At 40.3% G+C, this 25,903-nt stretch overlaps 1 protein-coding gene across 1 annotated transcript in view; it reads left to right on the top strand.

The window, feature by feature from the left end:
- The first annotated feature begins 856 nt into the window (after nucleotides 1-856).
- Nucleotides 857-25,903, top strand: part of LOC139736136 (multiple PDZ domain protein-like) — a 67,980-nt gene continuing 42,933 nt past the window's right edge. Inside the window, exons 1-14 of the mRNA XM_071646903.1 lie at nucleotides 857-1,237; nucleotides 1,609-1,779; nucleotides 7,063-7,416; nucleotides 8,406-8,508; nucleotides 9,608-9,702; nucleotides 10,431-10,578; nucleotides 13,367-13,519; nucleotides 14,552-14,631; nucleotides 15,361-15,537; nucleotides 16,487-16,744; nucleotides 17,717-17,893; nucleotides 21,057-21,284; nucleotides 22,023-22,260; nucleotides 23,509-23,699. Of these exons, the coding sequence (XP_071503004.1) occupies nucleotides 857-1,237; nucleotides 1,609-1,779; nucleotides 7,063-7,416; nucleotides 8,406-8,508; nucleotides 9,608-9,702; nucleotides 10,431-10,578; nucleotides 13,367-13,519; nucleotides 14,552-14,631; nucleotides 15,361-15,537; nucleotides 16,487-16,744; nucleotides 17,717-17,893; nucleotides 21,057-21,284; nucleotides 22,023-22,260; nucleotides 23,509-23,699 (2,754 nt within the window). The remainder of the gene's footprint in view (nucleotides 1,238-1,608; nucleotides 1,780-7,062; nucleotides 7,417-8,405; nucleotides 8,509-9,607; nucleotides 9,703-10,430; nucleotides 10,579-13,366; nucleotides 13,520-14,551; nucleotides 14,632-15,360; nucleotides 15,538-16,486; nucleotides 16,745-17,716; nucleotides 17,894-21,056; nucleotides 21,285-22,022; nucleotides 22,261-23,508; nucleotides 23,700-25,903) is intronic.

Genomic DNA, 25,903 nt, shown 5'->3' on the forward strand with positions numbered 1-25,903 from the left:
TGAGTCCTTAAAAGATTGTATGACTTAAAATTTGAGGCTAATCATCATCTAGAGGAGAAAAATTCATGTAGATATGGTCCACTCTACAATTTTGGTTGTGGATATTTGTGTGTGTATATGTGTTTTTGTTTTTGTTTTGTTTTTATCTTTGTTATATACTGAAAGTTTTAATACCACGTACAGTACCATTGATTTTAAATTACATAATGCTAGTGGTATAGTTACAAAACTTGTAGCTTATGGAGGGAAAAATTAAATTTCCCTGAAAGATTGCAATTATCATAACCTTTAGAATACAATAGAAATCTGAAGTATTCCATTCATGAATGCACTTATCAATTCCAAGAGGTAGCCCTGTCACAAGGCATGGCGGCTATAAAGGCCTTCCCATAATGCATCAGGAGACATGCGTGTGGTTCATGACTGTGTAGCATTTGTTTGGAGGAAGGGATATTCTAATTTGCGGATGTGCTCTCCATTATCAAAGCATTACACTGCAAGCTGACTACTCTTTGTATTCATGATTGATGTCCAGAATCCTCCAGCAATCAGAGAAATTGTAAGCTTTGATGTTGTTTTATGCCCTAAATTTTAAAACTTTCATATTTGTAATACTTCTGTTACTTCTATTTCTGATGGATATTTGATATGATGCTTTGTATGCTATCTTTGGTCGGATAATACACTTTACCAGGAATCGTTGTGAAGATGTACAATTTTGTAATGCTTGTTTACAGTGTGTGTGTGTGTGTGTGTGTGTACGATTTCAGTTTCATTGTACTTTTCTTTGCATGTTTTTATAAAATTTTGCAGGAGACACTAACTAAATAAAGTGTGGATCCATCAAAAGTTTGTCATGACACAGTTTGTAGCATTCACCTCGTCCCGCTCCTTGTCTCTCCCTAGGGACGGAAGACTGCGAGAAAGTGATCAGATTTTGGCTATCAACGGCGCCCTCGTTGACTCCACCGTGTCACACAAGCAGGCCATCGGCATGCTACAGAGGGTGAAGGACAAGGTCAATTTGATCGTGGCGCGGGGTGGCTTGCACCTTCCGACGCCACCCAAAGGCGAGGCGCCGGCCCAGGCACCCACTCCTCACGTTGACAAGGAAGCAGAGGTGCCTAAGATGACTCTTGATGAACCGCAGGCACCAATGGTAGCAGCTGCAGCTGCTGCCGGTGCATTGGACGAGCCACTTATTCAAATGAATGCAGAACAAGATGTCCAAGGAGCGGTAAGAAAAAGCTTCATTATTTTTATGAGTTTCATCTTGTGGTAAAGATTATTTTTATCATGCATTATACTGTGTATTTTTGTAACAGTAGATGATCAACGTTGATAGTTCCAGGTTTCATATGTTCTCTTTCATATTGCTGGAGTGTAATTCTTTAATGTAGAACAAATGGTGTATGTATTGAAATTACTACACAGATGCTGTTTTGTATTGTACGGTATTCAAACCAGTATCTAATATGCATCTCGCAAATTACTATACAATAATAGGAAAGCTTTTCTCTGCCTGTGTACAACATGTAAAGTAGCTCTACTGCTGATTAAGATCCTTATGTTTATGTTTAATATACAATATTGTTTTGTATTCTGAAGCCGACCCTCGGAAGACCAGAACCATCGGGTGAGGAAGGATCCTTCATACCCCCTGACATAGAGGTCATCGACCTTTACAACCAGGGGTCAGGGCTGGGATTTGGTATCGTTGGCGTGCGGGATATCGGTATCGTTGTCAAGACGATCGTTCCAGGAGGAGCTGCGGAGAAGGTGAGAATGACTCCCATCACATTTTTTTTTGTTGTTTTTTTTACATTTTGATTCATGAAGCCGTATTTATTTTTCATTTTTCTCATGTCTTTGTGTCCTTGAAGGAGTCATAAACATTTTCAATAATTGACAAATTCCGTTAATTGTATTCAATGGTGACCATCAGGAATTGCCTAAAAGTAGTTGTTGTCAAGACGATCATTTCTCAGCCAGAGGAGCTGCAACAGAAGGGAGAATGAGTCCATGAAATAGCTTTGAGAGTTTTGGTTCGTGAAGCCATTCTGTTTAATTGTATTTCACATGTCCCCTGTGTCCTTTTAAGAAGTCATAGACATCTTGAAAAATTGATGAGTTCAGTTAATTGTAGGTCAATGGTGAGTATCAGAAATTGTCTGAACGTGATAGACATTTGTTTGGGAAGACGTTATCCCAATTAGTAAACATTTTGTGGAGACTCAGCAAGTTCAACTATGTGAGATTCTAGCAAACTTTGTACACAGAAGCTTTAGTGGTATGCATCGCAGTTAAGATGTCAATTTATCATTTGATACAACATTATTGGTTCCTTGAAGTACATTTATGGCTGCCATATGGTCAAGAAAATGTACAATCGCTTTCAGTGCCATTATAATCGTCTTCAACTTCAAATATGTACAGAACTCCATCAAATTCTGAGTTTCACATTCATATTTGATGGAATAACCCTACTCCGTTGTTGAGAGTGCACAAAAACCCATATTGTTAGAATTTCATTTTCTCGTCTATTAAAGTCAGACAATCTTGAAATATGTAACATTCAGTTAAGAAAATATTAGGTTCCCGACCTCCCAGCCGATGTTGGTACGGTCAGATGGTTCACCTACTTTGAAGTGTTGTTCATAATGATTAATCAGATGATGATATAATGCTGAAATGTCTCAATTTCATCACATTCACAGCTTTATCCCATGATTTGTCCTTTTCTGTTCAACTGTCATTTATATACATAGACACCTCTCATTTGGTGACTTTCTTCTGAAGATGTAATTTGTTTTTCATTATTGGATATGGAGTGAAATGTACCTAGTTTTCAAACTCATAATAGGTCAGTTATGTCGAATTCTTTCCCTCCGTATACTGCCCAGTTCCTGACTTATAAATCATTTGCTATGATCATTCTGAATAACCATAAAAATGTATTCAGGGGAGTATGCAAAGATAGCTGAACAATCAGTGCAACATGTGGTCAAAAGTTGGATTAATTTGAAGGGAAAAAAAATGTTGTGTCCTCGCCATCAGAAATTAATAATGCCTTTGTACTGTGGGTAATCCCCTCTTTCGATGCCAACTGTTTTGTCAAACGGAATCCACCCATTTTGCTTCATTTCCCAACACCAGTCGTAAGCGGTGTGAGGAGAAATGTGGCAAGGAAATTGAGAGTGACTGCCATGATGGTGATCGCTGGATCGCTGAAAACCGTCTTACTCTGCGGCAACGGCGTCTGGGTCTCTTAATTCCCTTCCCTTGATCCCGGGGTGTGCCGCTAAAGCCATCCGCAGCGCTTCATCTGAATCTAAGCTATTGAATTCAGAGCATCAGCTCACACTTTCAGTAATCTTTGCAAGGATTCCAAAGATTCCATGGCTGTTGTATAGAAAGAAAAAAAAAATGATAATGTGCACAATTCTGTGTGATCAAAGATGCCTGATTTGGCCTAAATATGGTGTAGTCAACATGGGTTTTTTCAGAGTTTTTTTTTGTTTGTACCTGCCTTAGTTACGTGGCATGCATATTCTGTACAAAGACAAATCACCTTTGTATAGATATGCTCACTGTCAGACACTTTATTTTTCTCTGTAGAGGAATTTTACCATTTTCCATCACACAAATGTGATCTAATTACACGATCAAGGGTGTATTGCATGAGAGCCAATGGAAAGCATAATTCTCTGTTGTTTTGTATCACTCAACTGCATATCCTTGATGAATGTGTTCAGATTGACAGTCACACATTGATGTGTTTGAAATGGGTCTTTCTATGCTACATACTATTGGTGTTCACTGTGATTTAAACTGATGTGTGTGCGAGTGTATCAAGTACCATTTCCAAATAAATTTGTGATTGTCTTTACACCTGCCACCATATTTTGGGGAAGAAAATGATGGCAAGTCCATGTGTAGAAGCCCTTTGCAAATTCAAGTGTTCTAGTTCCTCATTGACAAATGTGTCAATTCATTTGCCCACTTTTTTTTCCTTTGTGTTTAAAGAGAATCAAATAGAATTGTTGAGCCTTTGATATCTGCTACTTGACTGTAACTGAACATTAAAAAGCACATTTGTGGAAACTAAACTGCTCAAATCACAGTATGCTTTAAGACTCTGAGCATACACTGGCAATGTTTTGTAAGTTTGACAGTACAGCAAACGTCATGTACAGTGTACGTAGAATGTTTGACTATTGTGTGTTCTGTATCAAAGTTCAAGACTGTGTGAGAAGTCAGTTTGTAGATTTGCACAGTCACACAGGAGTGCACAAACTCAATGGGAGGCACAGTTCGACCCTACATTCCTTTCTAATGAGGTGAACCACAATAATTATGGATAAAAGGTCATTGCGAGGGTGTAATGAGTAGAAATAGCAGAGTCTGAAAATAACAGGGCGCATTTATGTTTGCTGCACGATATATGAAGATTACGAGACAAGATGCAAGTAAAAAGTTTACATGTACAGTTCACGCACCCCTTCAGTGCATGTATTTTGACTATTTTTCCTTGAAGAGTTTTAAGGAGAGAGCATGGTAATTAATTAAAATGTGTAAGGGGCATAATGTTAGTGTAGACTGGAAGAAAATCAAAACAAGTGACATGTAGTAAGATACTTTCAATGCTAACTGCTGTACAAAATGGTGCCATATTTACAGGTTTTTTTGGTGTTTTTTTTTTTTTGTCTAAAAGCCCAAATTTAACAGAACATGTACAAATGCTGGGTCCTATCAAACTCTATGCTTTCTTTAATGTGGGAATTTGTGTTTGTATGTTTGCAATTTGGAAAGTCATTCAAAATGTAGACATGAATTAGCATCTTCGGAAGTTCTGATATGATTGAAAACAGATTCTGTGGGATAACTGTTGGTTTTTGTTATTGTATCTCCAAATATAATCTTCATCGCAACATAATGATGCCGATAATAATGCTAATTTCAGCAGCTGTTTCTATGATTACTTTTTGCACATGTTTTTTTTTTTTTCTCCAATTTCTAACATGTTCAAAAATAATTTCTGAAACAAACTTTGCAGCTAATTAGAAAAGCAAAGATTTGGCTAAATTGATACAGGTTTGGATTGTAGAGAACCAATCAGAAAAACCCTTTCCAGTGAGTAAGGAATATCACAGATCACGATAAATGGCTCTGCAGTATGTGACACTCCAATATCAGTCTGCCAGTGCTTTGAATTTGAATGCATACCCTCTGGCTAATTTATCAGTCATTTGCTCATTCAGTTGGCGCATTTTGCCCTTCAGTGTTGTGCCAGACTTTTTTTCTCTTTTTTTCACAGCACTTCTACTGCCTACATTGGTTGGCATGCTCATAGCAAGAGTAAAAAGGGGAGGGGCTTCAGGAGACAGTCCAGCTTGCCCATTGGCCAGTGCTAGCAGCTGACTCGAATGTTAGTCATAATCACTGATGCCTGGATCGGTGAAGGCGGTGACAGAGATTCCCGCATGGGTATCCCCACGTGGGGCAGTTCGGTTGTTTTGCTGCTCCGAGCTCAGTCTTCAGAGGGGTGCGTGTAGTACGGGGGAATGCTCCTCCGATCTCAACGGGGTGCTTCCTTCCTCCCGCAAACCAGCGTGACAGATGCGAGGCAGTCCAGAGGAAATTGGTTGTCATCGCCAAGCCACGCTCTTAATTCCATCAGTCGGAATCAAATTAAGCTTTCACTTATGAGTGAGCGTACACTGACAGCTCTCAGCTGAACATACTCAGAAAAAGAGGAGGTTTTCATGCCAAAGGCTAATGTTAGTCCTAGTCATGCTACTTTTTTTAGCAAGGCATCAAAGAGAATGTGCATTTTGAAAAAAAAAGTGTGTCAGGAAAAGATGATTTTAGTGCTTTGCGTGCAAATCCTCATCCTCCTTCCCCTCTTTCCATATCCTTTTATCATTCTTCCATCCTATTTTTAGTGTAGTTTTGTTGTTTAAAGGTTTTGAGGGAATTCATATTCTTCTCTCGTCCCATTTGTTTCATTCTTCGCATGGGCAGGTACTCTTTTCTGTTGTGCATCTTAATTTTCCTGCTAATGTGTCAGTAGCAATACACCCTTTTATATCATCATTCCTCATTTCATTTTGCCCCACTCTTTTTTTTTTCTTTTTTCTTTTTTGCTGTCATTTATTTAGAGTTTTTAAAAAGAATTGAAAAACTAATCCCAAGTCATTCCAGAATATGCTCCCCTTTTGTACAGAGAATAAAGGATGGAATTTTTTGAGGGTCCAAATAAATTCCCTGGAAATCTATAGCATTGTTTCCCCTTTCATCATAAGGAAGTATTCAGTTTTATTCTTCTTAGGAAAGGTCTGAAATTACCTAACTCTGCAATCTACCAGCTTTTCAAAGGAATCTAATTTGGGGGTTGCAAAAAGGACACACAAACTGTAAGTCCTTCTTATTAAGGTTATCAGCAAGAGTAGAGTTGCTTGGTATTGCATTATTGTCCATCATTCCTCTTTTACTCCCATCACTTGTCTTTTTGGTCGGGCATTGTGGCATGCACCTGTAATCCAGCTACTTTGGAGGCAGGGGCGGTGTTATGGCTCAGTCGATAGCGCGTCTACCTTCTGATCTAAGGGTGCCAGGTTCGATTCCTGAGTCTCACTGAGCAATGTTGTGTGTAGGCATTCTGTCCCCTCTAGTAAGAGGCAAAAACACTCTATCCCTCGGATAAGACAATAAATGGAGGTCCTATGTGTGAGTTAGCCACAACTCATGCATGTAAAAGATCCTACTTCATTCATCGCAAAGAACAGGGTTCCAACCCAGTGAAGTGGTCCCCTACCCACCCACTCAAGAAAACGGGCGAATGATGCTGACCCCTCGTGGTCCGCCCCAGGTGACTAGCAATAGTCAGCAAATGGTATCAACCAGACACACTGTGTCATATGCTTGAATGAACTTCTCTTTGTATTTTCCATCCTCCCTCATCTCTTCCTCCACTCTGTTTCCATGGTCTTCACCCACCTCTCTTCATGTGTGTCGCCTCTGATCTCTGACTCCCCCCAATCTGTCGGTCCTTTCCGGTAGGATGGACGCCTCAAGAGCGGCGACATCATCCTCCGCATCGGCGAGACGGACCTGGAGGGGATGAACAGTGACCAGGTGGCCAGCGTCCTGCGGCAGTCCGGCAGCCACGTCCAGCTGGTGGTTGCCCGCAGCACCCTGTCCATCATCCAGCCGTCGCCCCACCCACCGATGGAGGGAGACGACATGGAGGACATGGATGACGACGATCTGGAGATCGAGGAGGAAGAAGAGGAGGAGGAGGAGAAAGGCAAGGAGCAGGAGCAGACGCGACTACCACCACTGGGGCTGGACCTCGGTCAGGGCCAGACGATGCCAGAACCTCTGCCGGTCTCTCCACCACCAATCTCCCTGGAGGTTTGTTGAGACAGATGGAACATCCCTTGTGACTTCACAAACCTTAGTACACCACCTGGTAGACACACTGTTAGATCAGTCATCTGATGTTAGATAGCCTAGGGTCTGTTTCATGAAATCATCACAAAAAAGTCTGTACATAAATCTTAGAATGGCCAAAGTTGCTCATATGTAGCTATGTAAAGAAATAAAATCCATTTCATGAAGTCTCTCATAAGTCTGTCTCATGAGCAAAAAAGTTTCTATTCATGAAAGAGAACCCAAGAGAAGTATCCAGAATATATACTTGTATGACCTGAAAGGCATTGAAATTATCACATTAGAAGATGACGACTTCATTAGTCAGTGATCCTAGTGCTGACAATATTTCCCAATGTGTGTTCATTGTGCCAGTCAATAATATACATACTTACTTGTAACACATGAGTTAAGTTATTCAGTGATATATCCATAGAATCTGATATGATTAATTATTTCTTATTCAAGAGAAAGAGAAGGCAGATAGTAATTGCACTTGTTCTGTTTTAAAAAAAAATGTCTAAAGTCTTGAATTGCACTTTACTGATTTGTGGATGACTGAGTACAAAACAATGTCTAAAAGGCTGTTCCTGTGAGGTATGGCAATTCATAAATGTTTCTTTTCCTATGGCCTCATTACAAAGCATTTCATTCACCTGCTCCCTCCAATTTAGTTCCTTAGGCAGGTAGATGTTGCTAAGTAGGGCAAGCCTCTGGCAAGCTTTGTGGTTGTCAAGGGCAACTTTTGTGCACAAAGCATGCGTAGAATGTGAATACATTACTGAAATGGTCTGTTAGTATGAAAGCTTTATTGCATTGACTCAGACTATCAAAAAGAATTATCATTTGCTGTAATTCAGCAGTACAAGTAGCAGTAGTAGTAACATTGAACGTTATGGTTGTCGTCAGTATCAACATTGAATGCTGGTACATGTATTTAATCATGTATGTTTTCATCCTTTCTTTTACAGCATGCCAATGTTGTGAGTGGACAAGTGTACGAGGCTCAGCTGACCAAGGGAAGTCAAGGTCTGGGACTTTCCATTGCCGGCTTCATCAAAAAGACTCCCGACGGTAGGCAGGCAAACCTATGGTTATCGTTTTACCACGTAAAACGTCCAATGACACACAGTACAGTCATCTCTGTTTAATATACAACTGTACAGGTCATTTATAGGATGTACCTGTTCAAAAGCTCAGTCTCAGGTAATTGTCAAATTAAAGTCCAGTTTGTATTCACAGTTTTTGAACGGAAAAATCATAGATTGGTGGATTCATTCTAGACAATTAAATTGTTTTATCTTTCTTTGCAATATTCTGAACAGAGTGCAACAGGGATAGATGTCTTTGGGTAGGGAATTTTACTGATGGATGTCCGGGAAAAATGTCCCACTTACCAAAGATGTTTCTGAATCCATAGGGATGAATAGATGAAGAAGGAAGCTAGCTTTTGCCACGTCTGTCACTCCCAGAATCTGATCATTAAGAAATCATTAATTCTGCCATGCATATTCAAATTTTGTACTTCACTCTGTTGTTTGAGGGGTATTTTTTAATTCAGTTAGTAATATTGATAAAAGGGGAGTAGCAGCTTCAGAGTGACCTTCCCTCCTGCAGACTCAGTCTTCTTTTCTTCATATGGCACATTGTACATGACCATTGATATGGTTTGCTGACTATTGCTAGTCACCTGGGGCGAACCACGAGTGGTCGGCATCATTTGCCCATTTTCGTGTGTGACCTCTTCGCTGGGTTAGCACCCTACCCTCTGCAATGACAGAATACAGACTCGGTGTTTGCATGAAAGCTTTTATGGAGTATTTGCAGTTGTTGACACCCAACATGCATTCTACCACATAAATAATGCAGAGCATACTGTAATGCAAGATTTTTTTTTTTTTTTGGGGGGGGGTGAAATTTTCGCAAATTGCCTCTGGCATTCAATGCGTATAGTGTAGACAAGAACTTTCATGTGCATTTCAGTTTTGCGAATATTGGCTCTCTATTGCATAATTTGTGAAATTAAAATGCATGTGAACATTTCGTGTTTTGCAGTATTGTGAAAATTTGTTTCTAGGAACGATGATGCCTAACAGTTCTGGCAGAAGAATGGAGGCATAAATCTCACGCATGCATTTCTTAGATTTCCTGTATGTTACATCATATCTTGAAGGTGGAGAAACCTCTGGGATCTTTGTGAAGAAGATAGCTGAGGGGAGTGCGGCAGATCTTGGAGGGATCATCAGAGTCGGAGACCAGATCATTGAGGTGAGCTCTACTGGTTCATCTGACCAAATTATTGCTTCCTATATCCTTACCTTGATTGTTACTGTAGATACTCTGGCCCAAATTAATTTCAATCAAATCCGTGGTACAGATTTGGTCCATGGACTATAAGAAAAAATGGCACAAAATATGTGTTACCTTGTGTACCTGTTTATGTGTGACAGTTTACATTCTCTTATTGGATGTCTGTTAGCGCATGCAATATGTCATTACTTTATACCATCAAAATTTGCATTTTATAATCCATGGACTAGCTACAAATTATCATTATGACTTCTTATCTTTCAGTTTACATTTCAGGTCATATGCAAGTAGTGTTTGGTTTCAAGTAAATATCTATGTAAATTAAGATCATATTTGTTGTGATTTCATTTTACTGCTTGAGAAAAAAATTGTAATTGATGACATTTCATTTAAAAATCTTATACACGGTCTTCCAATTTCTTTATGACGTGAATTGCTAAGCCCTTTGTATGCTGTGAGTGTTGGTTGGCACAGAAAAACCCATAGCACTTTACATAGATCCAAAGTCTGTGGCACAGAAATGGTTTTTGGAACACTGCAAAGTGGAGTCCATATGATGGCGCTCCTGTGATGCCTTTTGAGGTTTTAGTGAAGATGTGTATGTATGAGATGCTGCTCCAAATTCCAAGGAGACATCATTTGAATGATGGGATTTCCCCTTTCAACCCACTGCATGCTTGCCACAGGTGGATGGGGTCAGTGTGCAGGACTACGACAACAAGGCTGCCGTGGATTTGCTCCGGCAGACGGGGGCGGTGGTGCACCTTAGGCTGGTCCGGTTTCCACCGGAGGTGCCAACCGAGGTACCCAGTGCACCGGAGCCAGTCATAACAGGTTGGTCACAACACAGTCAGGAATGCAGTTAGTTTCATGACATGTACCCTATGAAAAATATGGAATGGCAGTACATGCACCATGCATTGTTATGGGTTAATTTTCTCACAAACATCACAATAATGTACACATACATATGTATACTGAAGAGGAAATATTATTCCCAGAGCAAAGCTAACACAGATGCATTTCATCACAAATGTATATTAAAAGTGGCTATTGGTATATTTACAATGATATCGCACAATTTGCAGGGATGCCAGAGTTCCGGCAATAGCCGGAAATCCGGCTTTTTCATATTTTGGTGTCCAATTTCCGGCTTCGTGATATTATTTCCGTCTGTGTGGGAAAGCCGGAAAACACGAGAAAGAAACAAAGAAAGAAAGAAAGAAAAACTAAAAAATATGATCATCTAAACTTACGGGACATTCACTTTCACGATTTCCGTAGTATGTTTCGCATATACTTGGGCATGAGAATATCACAAAACGACTGTCATGCAAAACTAGCGCAATGTTGCTGCTGCTAGCTGGGACTTGCAACACGTGTGATGATAGCGATCGAACTGTGTGTGGTGTTTCTATGCGATGTACTATGTGCGGTCGCGGCAGCGGTGCATGAATCATACTGCACTCTCGCTATAGCTACAGCGCTGAGACGGTGTGGTGAGTCGATTGAGTCAGCTGAACGAAGCAAAACTACGGATTTTACGGCACTAGGACTTCTTTATTTTTGCTACAAATTCTTTTCTTTTTCTAGAATACGACCACATTATTGTCTGGAAAGCGTTATACCAGCACGTGCGATCGCGATCGAACAACGTGTGGTGTTTCTAGGCGATGTACTATAATATGTGCGGTGCATGGATCATGCTGCGCTCTCGCTATAGCTACGGCGCTGAGAGAGTATGGTGAGTCGATCGAGTCAGCTGAACGAAGCAAAACTACGGAGTTTACGGCACTAGGACTTCTTTATTTTTGCTACAAATTCATTTCTCTGGATTAGATTTGAGGGAAAAAGAGCCCTCAGAAATGCTCAGATTGCACCAGAGAGCATCTAAGAACCCCAGAGGACCCCGGCCGAAGGGACTTCGCGCTCGTGATGTGTGCTTCGCGCACATCAATTTCGTTCACAAAAAAATTTCCGGCCCAAGAGCAATTTGCCACTGGCATCCCTGAATTTGTATATCTTTATAATTACTGGATGCTTATGTGGTATATCACGGTATGAATTTTATGCCACCCTTCATCATATGTGTAGACTTATCATGTCTCATCAAATTCACCATCATTATCACTTCCATCTTCATCAATATTTTGCCATCATCTTGAAACAGACATGGCATATGTATCGATTGGTACTTCTGAAAGCGCTCAGCCAAAGCTTGCATATGAGACCTCTGTACCACCCCGTCCCCATCTCATCATAAAACTACCTGTGCCCCCTCCCCCTTTATAGAAACATCTTAAAGACGGTGCTTTATGCATGCTGAATGCTTAGAACACAAAAACAAAAACAGAATAAAAACAGTATGGGAGGGACATCCTTTAACATTCAGCAAACTTAACATCCCTCATGTGCAACAGCCCTGAGAGATACAGACTTTGTAAGCCCCTTCATAAAACATGTTTAACACTTGCACCGATCTGATGGTCCCAGACTGGTAAAATTCACTGTCAGACCAGTAACTTTTCAGGAATTGCCAGATTTACTGGTCTTTACTTTTTCTGCTGGTCCGACAGGGACAGGTCGGCCAGTAGAAAAAATGGGTTACTAGTAGTGTGCAGCCCTGCATAAGAGGCTGATAGTTTAGGTCTGTGAGTGGGTGTTTTCTGTCACTTAAAGGGTTATTTGTCTCACATAATACACATTTTGTACATTTGGATTTTAATAGTGAATGCAGAAATATTTGTACATGTTAGTGAAGTTTCAGGAAAATTGGACAGTTCTTTCAAAAGCTCTGAATTTCTCAAGTTTTGATTGAATCCATGTGCCATCATCACTGGGAAAGAGGAATGCAATAATTTATGATGTTACAGTAGATGAAAGATATTATGAAAATATGAAGAGAGTTCTACAAAATTAAAGTTTTTTCGTGAAAAGTCCACATTCCTTTGACTTGTTACTGACAAATGTTCAGGGTATTATTATTCCCCTGGCCTTCTTAGAGAGGTAAGATACGTGCACTTTTATTATGCTACAAAAATCGAACTATATAGATTTCTGAATAATGCTCTCTTTATACCATTACTGTAAAAGTGGATATTTTTGTGCGACTAATTTTTTTCGCTTGGCCGTGTCAGAAGACATTCGCGTGTTTTTAATTCCGCGGAATCAAGACATCAAGTACTGGAACATATGGCATGTAAAAAATATTCGCGTGCTTTTATTTTCGTGCTAGCTTCTCATTGCGCGAAATGAGCGAAAATTTCAACACCGCGAAAATTTCCACTTTTACAGTACCCTACTGTAACATTACAAATATTTGTAGTCTTGTCTAGCGATGATGGCATATGGATTTAATCAAAATTGTTAAAATTCATAACTACCTCTGAACAGATTTTCTGATATTCCTCAATTTTAATGGTGCATGCTTCTAATATTTCTGTATTTGCCGAATCCATATATTTGGATGAATTCCCCTTTAGGTATTCCATATCACCTAGTCCATTATTACCGTACTAACAATGTTTGCTTATATCCCTTCCTGCAATGCTGGCCAGTTTGATATCTGTTCATATATTATATCGAACATGGCATCATAACCTGCTTCTCCATTAAACCCAAGCCCAAGCAGCACCCCTGCCCGACCTAGCCCTTCCCAGCATGCCGGAGCCCGAAGCCCCTGCCATTCCCGAGGATGAGATTCCCATGGCCCCCTCCCCCTTCCCCCCACAGGGAGGGGTGATGGAAGAGTCCGATGTAGGGGAAGAAAGCTTTGGTAAGTCTTGGGTTACATTCAAAGCAGTTCCACTCACATTTTACCGGCATCCAACTACACGTATATTGATATATATGCTTGTATCTAATCAGGTTGTATTCATTGTTATGGCGTCCTACACATATTGTAGTGTATGGGACATGTGCTTAAATTTGTACTCAAAGAAATACAGCTTTACTAATTCATCACATGTATATATGCATACTATTCTAACAAAAGCTGTTTATGACAATCAGAAGCCTTAATACCAGAGTCCTACTAGACTCAGCAACAATATGATCAGTCAAACCAAATTCCAAGTATTGACATGCACTTGATAAAAATACATATATGAAATTGTGTAGGTTCTCACAGTGAAAATATAGCCATCAATTTAAGTATATTTGTAAGCTAGCCTGTTGTGATTAAGCCATTGTGTAAAGAGTTCCCAACCCTTTTGCACTGCATGCTTTGCGCAAAATATTGTACCTGTTTCCCCCAAAGTCTTGTGCACTTTGTAATGCCAGTTTCTTCTATATCTCTTGAGTAATTGCTTGTGGAATCTGAGTTAAGTGTCTTGCTCCTCATATGGAGGTTGGTTTTGGGTTTTTTTTTATATAAAGCAGTAAATAAAAACTAAATTTAACAATTCTTGTGCATAACAAGTCCATGGTTGAGTACTGCAGGTCCTTTCAATACTGGTGTGTGAGACTTGATATTGCCCAGACAGGATTCAGAGAAGAGTCAATAAGTGCATGAAATATGTGTTTATATACCTGTATTAATTTCATGATTGCGGGTTTAAAGCTTTGATACAAATGGACAATGAGTCGACTGGGATGAAAGGCAGTGTGGACATTATATTTTTATATTTGTATATGTAGCTTTCATAACAAGGTACCATGCCTACGTCATCAGAATGCAGTCTTGAAGAAGAATTTTGTTTGTGTTATTTCAAATTTTCAGCGCTGTAACAACAAGCAATAAATGCAGTCGTATGTTTGCGTGTGTGTATTTGTAATTTGTATGTCTGTCTGTCTGTCTGTCTGTCAGAAGGAGAAATGAGTCCCGAGGAAGAGATTGCGATCATGGCGCTTTGGCAAGGCCTTCTGGGATTGGACAAGGACATTGTGGTAGGTTATCGAGATGCCGCCTCACAGATGCCCTAACAACTGCAAGTTTTGCATTTTATACATTGAATGAAGATGGAGCTAGATTACAGAAAGTTGATGAATATGGTATGCTTACGTAGCATGAGATTTAGTTGGTCTGTTGCTGTAACATTGACTTTGCAAATATTCATGTAACTGATTTTATGCCAGTTAGGCTGTATTTTATGCAGATATTCTCTAAATTTGAATCTACATGATGGGAGATTTACACTATCAAAATTCTTATGAAGTATGAAACGCCAGTTGCTGTTCCACAAGTGTTGAAATGACATTCCCATTAGTGTTACCCAAATTTAATCTGTGGATTAGATACATTTTTTAGCATATTCTTTTAATTTTGTTGAGTTCTATAGACCGATGATTCCCAGTGTGGTGTTCACAGTGAGGAGTACCAAACAATCCAAAGATAGTGTGTCAGAAACTACACAAAGATGGGTATGTGGGCCTGCGTGGATGGTTCTTGTGTATTTGTCTATATTTATTCATTCCTTTCAAAAAATTTCATTGTGCCAGTAATATGGTTCTAAAATAGATAAAATGTTTTTCATTTTTTCCAAACATTTCCTCTATGGATAGCCCATGATTTTTGCTACTTTTTTTTCCCCTCAGAGGCAGGTGGTAGACATTATCCTCTATATTATTATCATTATTTTTCTGTAATATTGCATTGGCTGTGACTTCATCCACCAGATCGCTCAGCTGTCCAAGTTTGAGGAGGGTGGTAGCTTGGGCATCAGTCTTGAGGGGACGGTAGACATCAACGAGCACGGCCAGGAGGTCCAGCCACATCACTACATCCGCTCGGTCATTCCAGATGGACCCGTGGGCAAGACTGGACTCCTGGCAGGGGGCGACGAACTCTTGGAGGTGTGTACCCATGGAGCAATGGGTTGGCTTGCCACATACCCGCTGTTGGGGCAACATAAAACCGTGTATCTCAAAAATTCCAAATGTTCAGGAGAGTGAAAAAACATGGCAACCCAAGCACTATAACAAATGGAATTGCCTTTCCTTTGACATGCTGTGGTAGGTTCATTTTTGGGTAAGACAGCTAGGCTTTGGACAGGACATCACTTTACTGATTATCAGATAGTTAACCCAAAAAGTGATTTTCACCAAAATTTGAGATACAGGGTTTTGTCACCCTGCAAACGATAGCTATGTAATTATATGATGCTGTGTTTGGTTTCCTAGCTTACCAACTAGCGTACCAACTAAAATTTGCCATTTTGTTTGCTTGTTTGGGGGTTTCAGGGGGGTTTTGGGGGGGTTTTTTTAGCGCTGATCTGTGTGCTACCCCAAAATGAGTGAAAGTAACTTTCAGTGAATTAAGCAAGAAGATTTTGTTGTGTTAGGGATTTTTCACACAACCATGAATCAATGCTAAAACATTGAATAAATTCAGTAATTTTTTTATTTCTCTCTGAGTATTGTATTGTATAAGTTGGTGTACTGATAATGCCATGCCCTGCTGCCGTAATGGTAAACGTGTGCAGCTCAGGTGCAGCACCAGTACCACTGCACTGTGCATCATCAGCCCATGGACAAAAAATAACTAATCATGGGCCAAGTTTGTAAATTTAGAAGATCTCTTTCTGAATTACTGCAAAATTATACCAAAATTGGGGGAAAAACTTACCTTGCTCCTTGAAGATATAATCCTGATATCAGCTTGTCCATGGATCGAGCTATAAAACTGGGGAGGTTGTACAATGTGACAGTATGTGACAGTGTTGGAAGCAGATGCGTAACGTGAATACATGTATGTCTGCATTTAGCCAAATACATTCTTTGTTGGTCTTGCTCGGGGTCAAAGGTGAACGGGATGCGGCTCCTGGGGCTCAAACACGACGAGGTGGTCAAGATCCTCAAGGACCTTCCCCAGCATGTCCGGCTGGTGTGCGCCCGTCACCCCACGCCCATCATCCCCCAGGCCATGGCGTCGGATGAGAGCCTGCCCTCAACGGAGTCGCCGGGCAGGGAGAGCGACGATGTACCGCTCCCAACGATTGGCTCCCCCAGCAGCGAGATGATGGGGGTAGAGGGAGAAGTGGCTGCGGATGTTGCAGCTGAGGTAATGTAACACATACCTGTTAGTGAAGATGCTGAATATTTTGTGGGGGTTTTATTTTCATGAATATTGCCGGTCAAAACAAAAAATCCATAAATATATTAGATAGCCTGCCAAAATACCGACCTCCAGTTACGCGAGTACCAAGTATGAGAGCGATGTACGTAAATGCAAAATTGGCGTGCAGCAGCTGCCCTTTTTCCTGGGATACTATGTGTATATGCATGCCTTTATTCTGCACGCATACAGGCAGTGTGATTTTTGCTTTCCATATCGTGAATCCAACCACTCACCAAATTGTCTCATATCTCCCAATTCACAAAATACAATGTATCATGCCCACATATATTTGCACCATAGTAGTTACTGCTTGCCTCTAGATATACAGCACCCACGAGAGCTGGCCAGATATTAACAAAACCGTTCATGTGTTAGTTCGTGTGACTCCTACCATTACATCTGAAGGTTTTGCTTTTATGATGGTAAGAGTTTTGTTCAGTGTTAGCCGAGTTCTAGAAAATCATTGCTGTGATGAGTGAGTGCAACAGGCAGTGCTCAGAAGCCTTGCAGGAACTAGTAAATAATTTGCTCTTCTAAGCCTCAAAGACAAGTATGTATCATGTTGATATCCTACCATACATGCTCCAGAATACTACCTTTTGCACTTCTGCTATCAAAATGTGCAATCAAAATGACCTCCTGGAGACAAATTACTGTTTTTGTGGGTGCAAATTCTAATGTTATTGTGTGTTTGTGCAGCCCTTATTTTGGCAGACTCCAAGTTGGCAAAAAACAAAAACGAATGTGGTTAATGCATTGGTAAATACAATTCTCGTTTTTCTGGAATTAACTGCCAAGCATTAATGTGATTATCCTATCAGTAATTTCACTTCTCTGCCTATTTTCAAAACGTGGTGTTGCATGCCTGCCTCTCCTTCGTAATAAATCCATGCCATTTGTATATCTCATCTCCAGCTGGAAATGACAACCCCCATGCTCCCCGCCCTGGATGACACCGGCAGTAGTCCCCTGGACCTCAGCACCCAGTCCGATGCTACGCCCAGTAAAGAGGAGCTGTGGAGCAATGAGATCCAGTACATCGAGCTCATCAAGGGGGACCGGGGACTCGGCTTTAGCATCCTGGATTATCAGGTGAGGATAAGAACTCCAGTTTTGTACATAGTCCTGTCCAGGGGCAGTGCGGTGCAGTACATAGTGAGGAGCCATTGAGGTACAGTTTATTTGGTCGTGGACCTTCAATCTTGAAGTCCTTGGTTCAAGTTCCCTGGCAGCAGCAGTTGTCTATTTAGTGGGCGAGGCTGTCCAGGGGTAGTGGGTACATTGCATAATGAGGAGTCATTGTGGCTTAGTGGATACAGCTGCAGACCCTCAATCGTGAAGTCCCCAGTTCAAGTCCCCTTGCCGCACCAGTTTTCTCCCAATCATTAACATTTTATCCCCATTGCCAAATCCACCGGAGGTGACTTTAGAAAATAAAGCCAATGTTCCTTTGGTTGCTTGCTTACAAGTATTCATTGCTTCCTTAGCAGTTATAGTAAATAAAATCGTAATTAAGTGATCCGAGTATCCTCTCGGATCACCTTCTGTTTCTGTACAGATTCTTTCTTCTTCTTCTTCTTCTTCTTATTTCTCCCCAAAAGTTGTGCAGCGGTTAGCTCAGAAAGTCCTCTTCCTATCAATGTCAAAATCATACCATATATGTATCGTGTCCCAAAGACGACAGATCAAGTAAAATCATTGTGATCAGTCGACCGTGACGTCACTATGACGTCATTATATGAAAACACATTCTCAATCATATCTCATTAATGGAATGGAATTTTTCAATGAAATTTACGTCACATATATTTCAAGTCAAGCGCATTCTACTCATATTCTCAAAATTCATCTATACCCTTAAAACGTGCGCGTACGCGCGCATTAAAATATTTGTATGCTCAAATTGTGCTCAAATTTTTTTTGCACACGTTTCAGACAATTTGGAGCATTTTTTCAAAAATTGAAAAAATTGGACGAACGCGTACGCACGTGCACATATACGCACGCACAGCTCTTATGAATAGAAATTTCCCGTTTTTTCACACTTATCGGATGCCTGAAATGTCAAGGAATATTTCTACCAAGTTTCATGTCAATCCGACTCTAAATGACGTCATACGGGCCCGTCAAAGTTGAAATTCCGCGCGCGCGTCAATGGCGATATACAGTGCAACAATGCCAAAAAACCGCCAGTTTTAAATCCGAATTTCCTCGCCAGGATGGACGATGACCCCCCATTTTCTTTACATATTTTGAAAGCTGATGAGTTGTACATGTCATTCCATGGGTTGGCGATGCTGGAAAAATGATGAAAAGATATCAAATTTCTTAATAAAATAAAAAAAGTACATTTTCAAAATGACGTCATCAAATTTCAAGTTTACTCGAGCGTATCTCACTTATCCTTGGCCAATTTTCACCCAGATTTCAGCATGTTGTAGCTAATTTAATGCTCTATCAGTTTTAATCAATCAAATATTTCGCTGGATGAAGTCTTCACCTCGTAAAAATGGATTGAAGGTAACCTTGTCGAATTTGACCCATTTGCAAGTTATCTCTATAGGAGTGCAGTTTACTAAATGAGAATCCAAACATCACACGGCCAATGTCCATAAACACAGATGAAACCTTTACGGTCATGCCTATTCGGATCAGGACTCAAATCATTGATTTTCGAAAAGATCGGATCACCTAATTTGTCAGTGTTGACAAATTCCAAGTCTAGTTCAATTTCATTCTATTCAGTGCTCTTTGTGTACGAAGTGGATTTGTAATGTTGAGTGTTTTTTAGTGGATTTAGATTTAGTAATTTCACACTGCATTCACACTAATTTTTGCTTGACTTTTGACAACAACACATGCGAAGGAGGAATATTTCTGAGATGCTAGTGACATTTGAGACACCTCATGATGCCTTGTTTGTTTGTTATGCCTCCGCCAACGAAGTGGCCGGAGGCATTATGTTTTCGGGTCGTTCGTCCGTCCGTCCGTCCGTCCGTCCGTCCGTCCATCCCGTTTTGTTTTTGTCGATATCTCAAGAACCGTGAGGTGGTTTTGCATCAAACTTGGTATGAGGGTATATCTTGGGGGGATGATACTTTATTTGGATTTTAGGGTCACGGGGTCAAAGGTCAAAGGTCACAGGTTATTTTGTGAAAAAAAAGGTTGAAAATTCATGTTTTTCTCCATATCTCGCAAATGGTTCAAGGTATCTTCATGGAACTTAATATATATGCTTGTTCCAATGGGCAGTGATTATCTAGGGAAGTTGGGGGTCATGGTTCAAAGGTCAGGGGTCAAAGGTCAAGGTCAACTCCTCAAAATATCACTACTTTCCTTATATTTATGCAATGCCTGAAGGTTGGTTTTTTTTTTTTACTTGATGTATACATGTATTACCCAATATATATTCCGTGGGAAGTTACTTGCCAAAAGGTCAAAAGGTCAAAGGTCAAGTGAAAGTGCTGAATTGCACTTTTTCCTCCATATCTCAAAAGTAACTCAAGGTATCATCATGAAACTTACATATTTATGCATGTTCAACCTAACAGTGATTCTCTTTGGAACCGTGAGGTCAAAGGTCAAAGGCCAGATTTAGATAATGCTATTTTCCCATTTGATGCTGAAATTATACTTTTTCTCAATACCTTGAAAATTACTCAATCCATAAACTTAGAAAAGGGTCAAAAATCAAGTAAAAATCATCAGTTCCCCAAATACCTGCACTCTGACATTTTAATCATTCGTCCAATTGAACCTAGTTCTAGGAAAGTGAACATTCAGCACATTTGTGTCAAACCTGTCATTTTAATATTTTGCCAATTGTGTGAAACTGTCATCACACATTGTCAAGACATTGTACTATAGACCTATTAGGAGAGCCATGCATTATGGCGGAGGCATATCAGTCGCCGTAGCGATATATCTAGTTTTATCAAGATTTAACTATTCCAAGGTTGCATCAGTACAATCTCAACTTCTTATCAGTGGAGTGGGTATTTCTAAAGCAAGTACTCAAATAGTTCATTATTAACATGTACTGTCAATATATATGTTAATAACATGCAGTATATCTTTTGATACTTTATTATCATTAACTGCTCATGAATTTTCCTCTTTTCATTTTTATTGCTGTTACATACACCTGTATCTGAGCATAACACAAAAATGTTAAGTACATTAGTTAAGATGAAGTAGAGATGGCATTTCATTTGCAATAATGGGTTTGTGATTTTCTCCTCTCCAAATGGCCTAGGACCCCGACAATCCAGCGGCTTCATTGATCGTCATCCGATCCCTGGTGCCCAGTGGGGTGGCGGCCCAGGACGGACGGCTCGACCCCGGGGACCGACTGGTCTCCGTCAATGACTCCAACCTGGCAGACTGCACCCTGGACGAGGCGGTGCAGGTGCTTAAGGGCACCCAGCAGGGCCTGGTGCGGATCGGGGTGGCCAAGCCCTTGCAAGGCGTGGAGAGTGATGAGGTGAGCCCAGTGGGAGTATTATAAACATGTGACTTTCTTTTTGCAGGATAGCCTCTTCAGTGTTGCCACAGCTCTACCGGAGGTGGATACTCCAACTCTCCCGCTTTGAAGCCATTTTCTGAAAATTTCCCGCTCTCCCACTTTTGAGTGGCAGAAAATTTCCCATTTAATAGATGTTTCAGGATGGGGTCTCTGAGGACCTGTCATTACCCTAGCATTACCAGGTTTAATCCTGGGCCAAGAGGAACATGGTGGGTAAAAAGTATCTTGTCCAAAGACAGTGGGGGATCGGGGGGGGGGGGGGGGGGGGGGGCCTGCCCCCACTTTATTTTTTGTTAAAACAAAAGAAATAAAAAGAAAAAATTGGGGGCGCGTGCGCCTCCCCTTTTTGGAATTCCTGGATCTGCCCCTGCAAAGAAGTATGCACTTGACAGGGTTTGAACTGGGGATCTACAGTGTATGATTTAAAGTCAATAGAACTTTATCAGCTCTACCACAGAGACCCTACGAATGTTGCATCATTGCGTAGGCTGCCAGCTATGTTTCTTCAAAGACCTCATAGTTTTCACAGGAATTCCATTCCCACCAGCCCTGCTGTTTCATTTAGATGTTATTTTCTCGTACAATCTTTCAGCAATTATGATGTAGATATGAATACTTCCTTGTGGCAGTCAAATCTGATGCACAGAAGTGTGTGGATGGAATCAAGATATTGCACCTTATCATCTTTGCCACCAGAGTCAAATTGTGAGTGCCACTCCCGCCATGGTGGAGGAGTCCCCCTCCCCTTACACCACCCCACCCCCGTTCACCACCACCCCCATGCTGCCCGATGTCGACATCTCGCCCTTGGCCGAAGCTGTGATGGCCCAGGAGGCCATCGAGGAGGCAGAGAGGGAGATGCAGAGAGAAGAGGAAGAGGAGGAGGAGAAGGAGGAGGAGAAGGAAGTTGAAGTGCAGCAGCCCAAAGTGGAAAGTATGGCATCATTTTTAGCAGTCATGTTTCAAAACCCCAGAATTTTAGAACGGCATTTCTGTCAAGTCTTATTCTTATCCGTAGATTATGTGATATGTATGTTGATATAGTCTTTATATTTACTACACTTCTTGGTGTCTATGCATGCAGTTGATGTCTTGAGCTTGTTTTCAGTTTGTCTTTTTACTCTCATATCACTTCAGCAGAATTATCATCATAAATGTATTGGAGTGAAGTAAGCTGTTATACAACTATCAGTTGAGGTTTGTCCTCATCAACTGAGATCCACTTAAAAATTGGTAGCTACATGGCACTGAATTATTCCAAATGCAGTTACAGTAACCTTACTGAGAGGGAATTACAATCTAAGGTACAGTCCATTTTAGCATTGATACGGCTTGACTGTATGTATTCATAAACTTACAAAGCATAGAGAGGACACTTTACCCTTTACATGCCTGGGCACTAAGCTTAATTTGCCAAGTTTTTTTTAATCAGCATTCAATTATCCATCCATACTTGACCTAGTTGTAGATTTGCAAGCCCACTCAGAAGTAGCAGCATTCCTCAGTCTAACTCGGTCAAACAGACTTGATAACACAATAAGGATTAGGGGGATTAAGTAATCTGTTTTCATTGACAAATAGTTTCCATACATCTGTGCCAGTCATCGAAGAAAGCTCTCCAACATGCGTGCCAGTCAGCGGTCAGAGCAGAGTAAGGGTTAAAAGACACCTCTGGACGATTTTCAGACTTTTACATTTGAACAACTATGAATTGGTTTACATGGTACAGAGTTTCAGAATTTATTGTGATTGGGAAGAGGAATAGAATGTTTTCAAAATTTATAACAAATGGCAATGAACAAGGATGATAATATGGCAGCCACACCACTAGGAATGCACGAGTTGGGCTCAAGGAAGCATAACAAAAGAAAAGGCATGAATAGATTCTACACAAATGAACTTGTGAAGCAAGCAATATTGTAATGGAATTGCACTGCTACATTTCTGAACTATGTGAGGCTCCTACATGTACAGTATGTCATCATCATTGTTCAGTGTTATTTATATAAGATTTTTCAAAGTATTTGTGTCTTTGCTTAAGGACCACAATGAATTCCACAAATCTATACATGGAGCTGGTGATTTATGTCCTACATGATGTGAAATTTTGAAAATCGTGTGGAATCCCCCTTTAAGTGATCATGACATCCACATCATACTTTGTTCCTCCATCTAGTTGAAGCCCCAATGGTGGTGGCAGCCGCTGTCTCCTTGGCCCACAGCGCCCCACCCCCAGCCCCACAGCAGCCAGTCTCCCCTCCGGACCTAGTCACGTCCGTCACGGTGACCGACGGTCCCAAACCGGCCGAGCCAGAAGCGCCCTCACCTGAACCACCCAAGCCAGACATCCCAGCGCCGACGCCCTCACCACCAGTTGCAGCGGTTGCTGTGGTGAAGGATATCGAGAAGGTATTTTGGAATAAGTTTGTTTCGTTTCAGCATCTTAGCTCAGTATGTCCATTCTTAGGGAGATGATAATTATATGTTGTAAATCTCCCACATTGCATCATGCATATGGCATGCAAATATTGGCATACATTTTGGAAACTTTGCTAGGAGAGATGAAAATTTTCATTTACAGCATAACAATTGGAAATTTAAGTCAGAGTGAACAGTGCAATTTAGTTATAAATTGGACTTGCAAGTGAATGAACAAAAATGTAAAATCTATAAGGGGTCAGTTGATTTCATGACCAGTGATATTGTTATCTTGGAGTGGGGGGGGGGGGGGAGAATTTATAAAAGTTTGTAATTCTGTCAGTACACATAATGTCAAAGTGACCACAAGTAATACAAGTTATGGGGAAAGGTACAGTAATATTGTAGATAACCTTACGGATGTAAATTGCCCCAAGTCCTCCCCTGTCCAACAGTAGTACTCCCATCAAGTGTTGTTCATTCTGTTCATATATGAATTCCAATCCCCCAGTTGTTGTGAGAAAGTTCTGTGTAGCATTCTTGTTTTGTGTATGATTGAATATGGCCTTTCCTCAAGTCAAGTGATTACCAATAAGATTAATCAGTAGAGCTTAATTTCTGAATGTTAATTTGAATTTGGAATGCTTGTTGCCGTGAACAATAATGTCCAATGTTTGCTTGCAGTTTGAACCATAATTTTTGTCTGTTGGGAAAGGAAAAGTAGTTTTGCTTGTGCCAGCATGTTTTGCAGTGTGGTTTAGTGAATATGGAGAAAAAAAAATCCTGATATGCATGAAGTGCATTTTCCTTCATTGTGATTTTCCTACATTCCAATGCTTGCCTGTATTCTTTGTGATTCTTTATTGTTTTGTGTGTTTTGGTTTGTTTTGCTGTTGTAGTTGGTTTTTTTTTTTCCATTTTTGAAAACTCCTTTAAAAAAAAACATCAAGTGTTGATTTCATGCTGCTTCATCAGCTGTTATAAAGTATGAACTAAGCCAATGCCGTCAAATAACTGATTAGTGTTTTAGAATTATTGTTTCGACAAGAACAAGAAGAATCTTTCCTGGTACAATGTAGTTTGCCTTTCAGACTGAATTATCTGATACATTAGAAATACAGTCGACATATTTCCCATTCTGTAAAGTATAATTTTGTTACTACTGCATGTGATTCTTTAATTTTTTTCTTACCCAAAATGAATGAGATTTTATAGTTCCTGAAATTTTACTTCAAATAGAGAGCAGGATAGAAAAAACAAAAACAAAAACTGATTCAGAGAGATGATTTCTTTCCTAGCTGAGAAGACCATGGAAGCTTCTAGTCTCCCTAAAATGCATAAAAATGTCACTTCACATAAATGAAACATCAAGTGCCAATGTAATGGAGAGACTTCTATTTACATCCTTACATAAGAAATTTGTAATTTTTCTTCAAAAAGACAAGAAGGAAGAAAAACTCATACAAATGCAACATCTCAGTTTGAATGGAAGAAATTGCAACCATGAAATAGCAATTCTGGTAGAGTTGTGTGACGTCATGCCATATGACCCAAGCTTGCTTTTTTGGTCTCCATAAAAGTGATGCTTTGCAAGCGTAGGCAGCTAGACCAGGCATTTTATTATGTAATGATCCCCTCACCCCTACCCCTCACCCCAAAACCTTCACCCCTCCTTACCCCATTCTTTGCCTTCCCAAAGTCACTAAAGGTCAAAGTTCATCTCTCCTCTTGATAAAAGATACTCACTGTGAGTAGTCTGGATTGAGTAGAATGAAAATATCTCCAGCAGTTTGTTGCATCGATTGTAGAGTTTACCACATTGCTAGAATAAGAATACCGTAAAGGGTTGGTATAGTTTCGGTTAAGATGGGGCTTCAGGTTTCCAACGATTTTTTATGATAATTTTTTACATAATGAGAAACCTCTTATGGAATATGAAAGAGTATATGATTCTAAGAGAAATTCAAAGTTGGTTTTGAAATGGCTAAGGTATCCAAAACAAAGCGATCTTGATAAAAGATGGTACCCACCTTACATTAGGATTGCTTTGTTTAACTTTGTTTTTGGATATCTCAGAGATTTCAAAACAGATTTTTATATAAAAAACTTTGAATTCCTCTTAGAATTGTTTGCTCTTTAAAATGTCATGATGTGGTAAG

The sequence above is a fragment of the Diadema antillarum genome, unplaced genomic scaffold, assembly GCF_040938485.1.
Source record: "Diadema antillarum isolate AM-2024a unplaced genomic scaffold, OU_Dant_1.0 scf00000003, whole genome shotgun sequence".
Lineage (NCBI taxonomy): Eukaryota > Metazoa > Echinodermata > Echinoidea > Diadematoida > Diadematidae > Diadema > Diadema antillarum.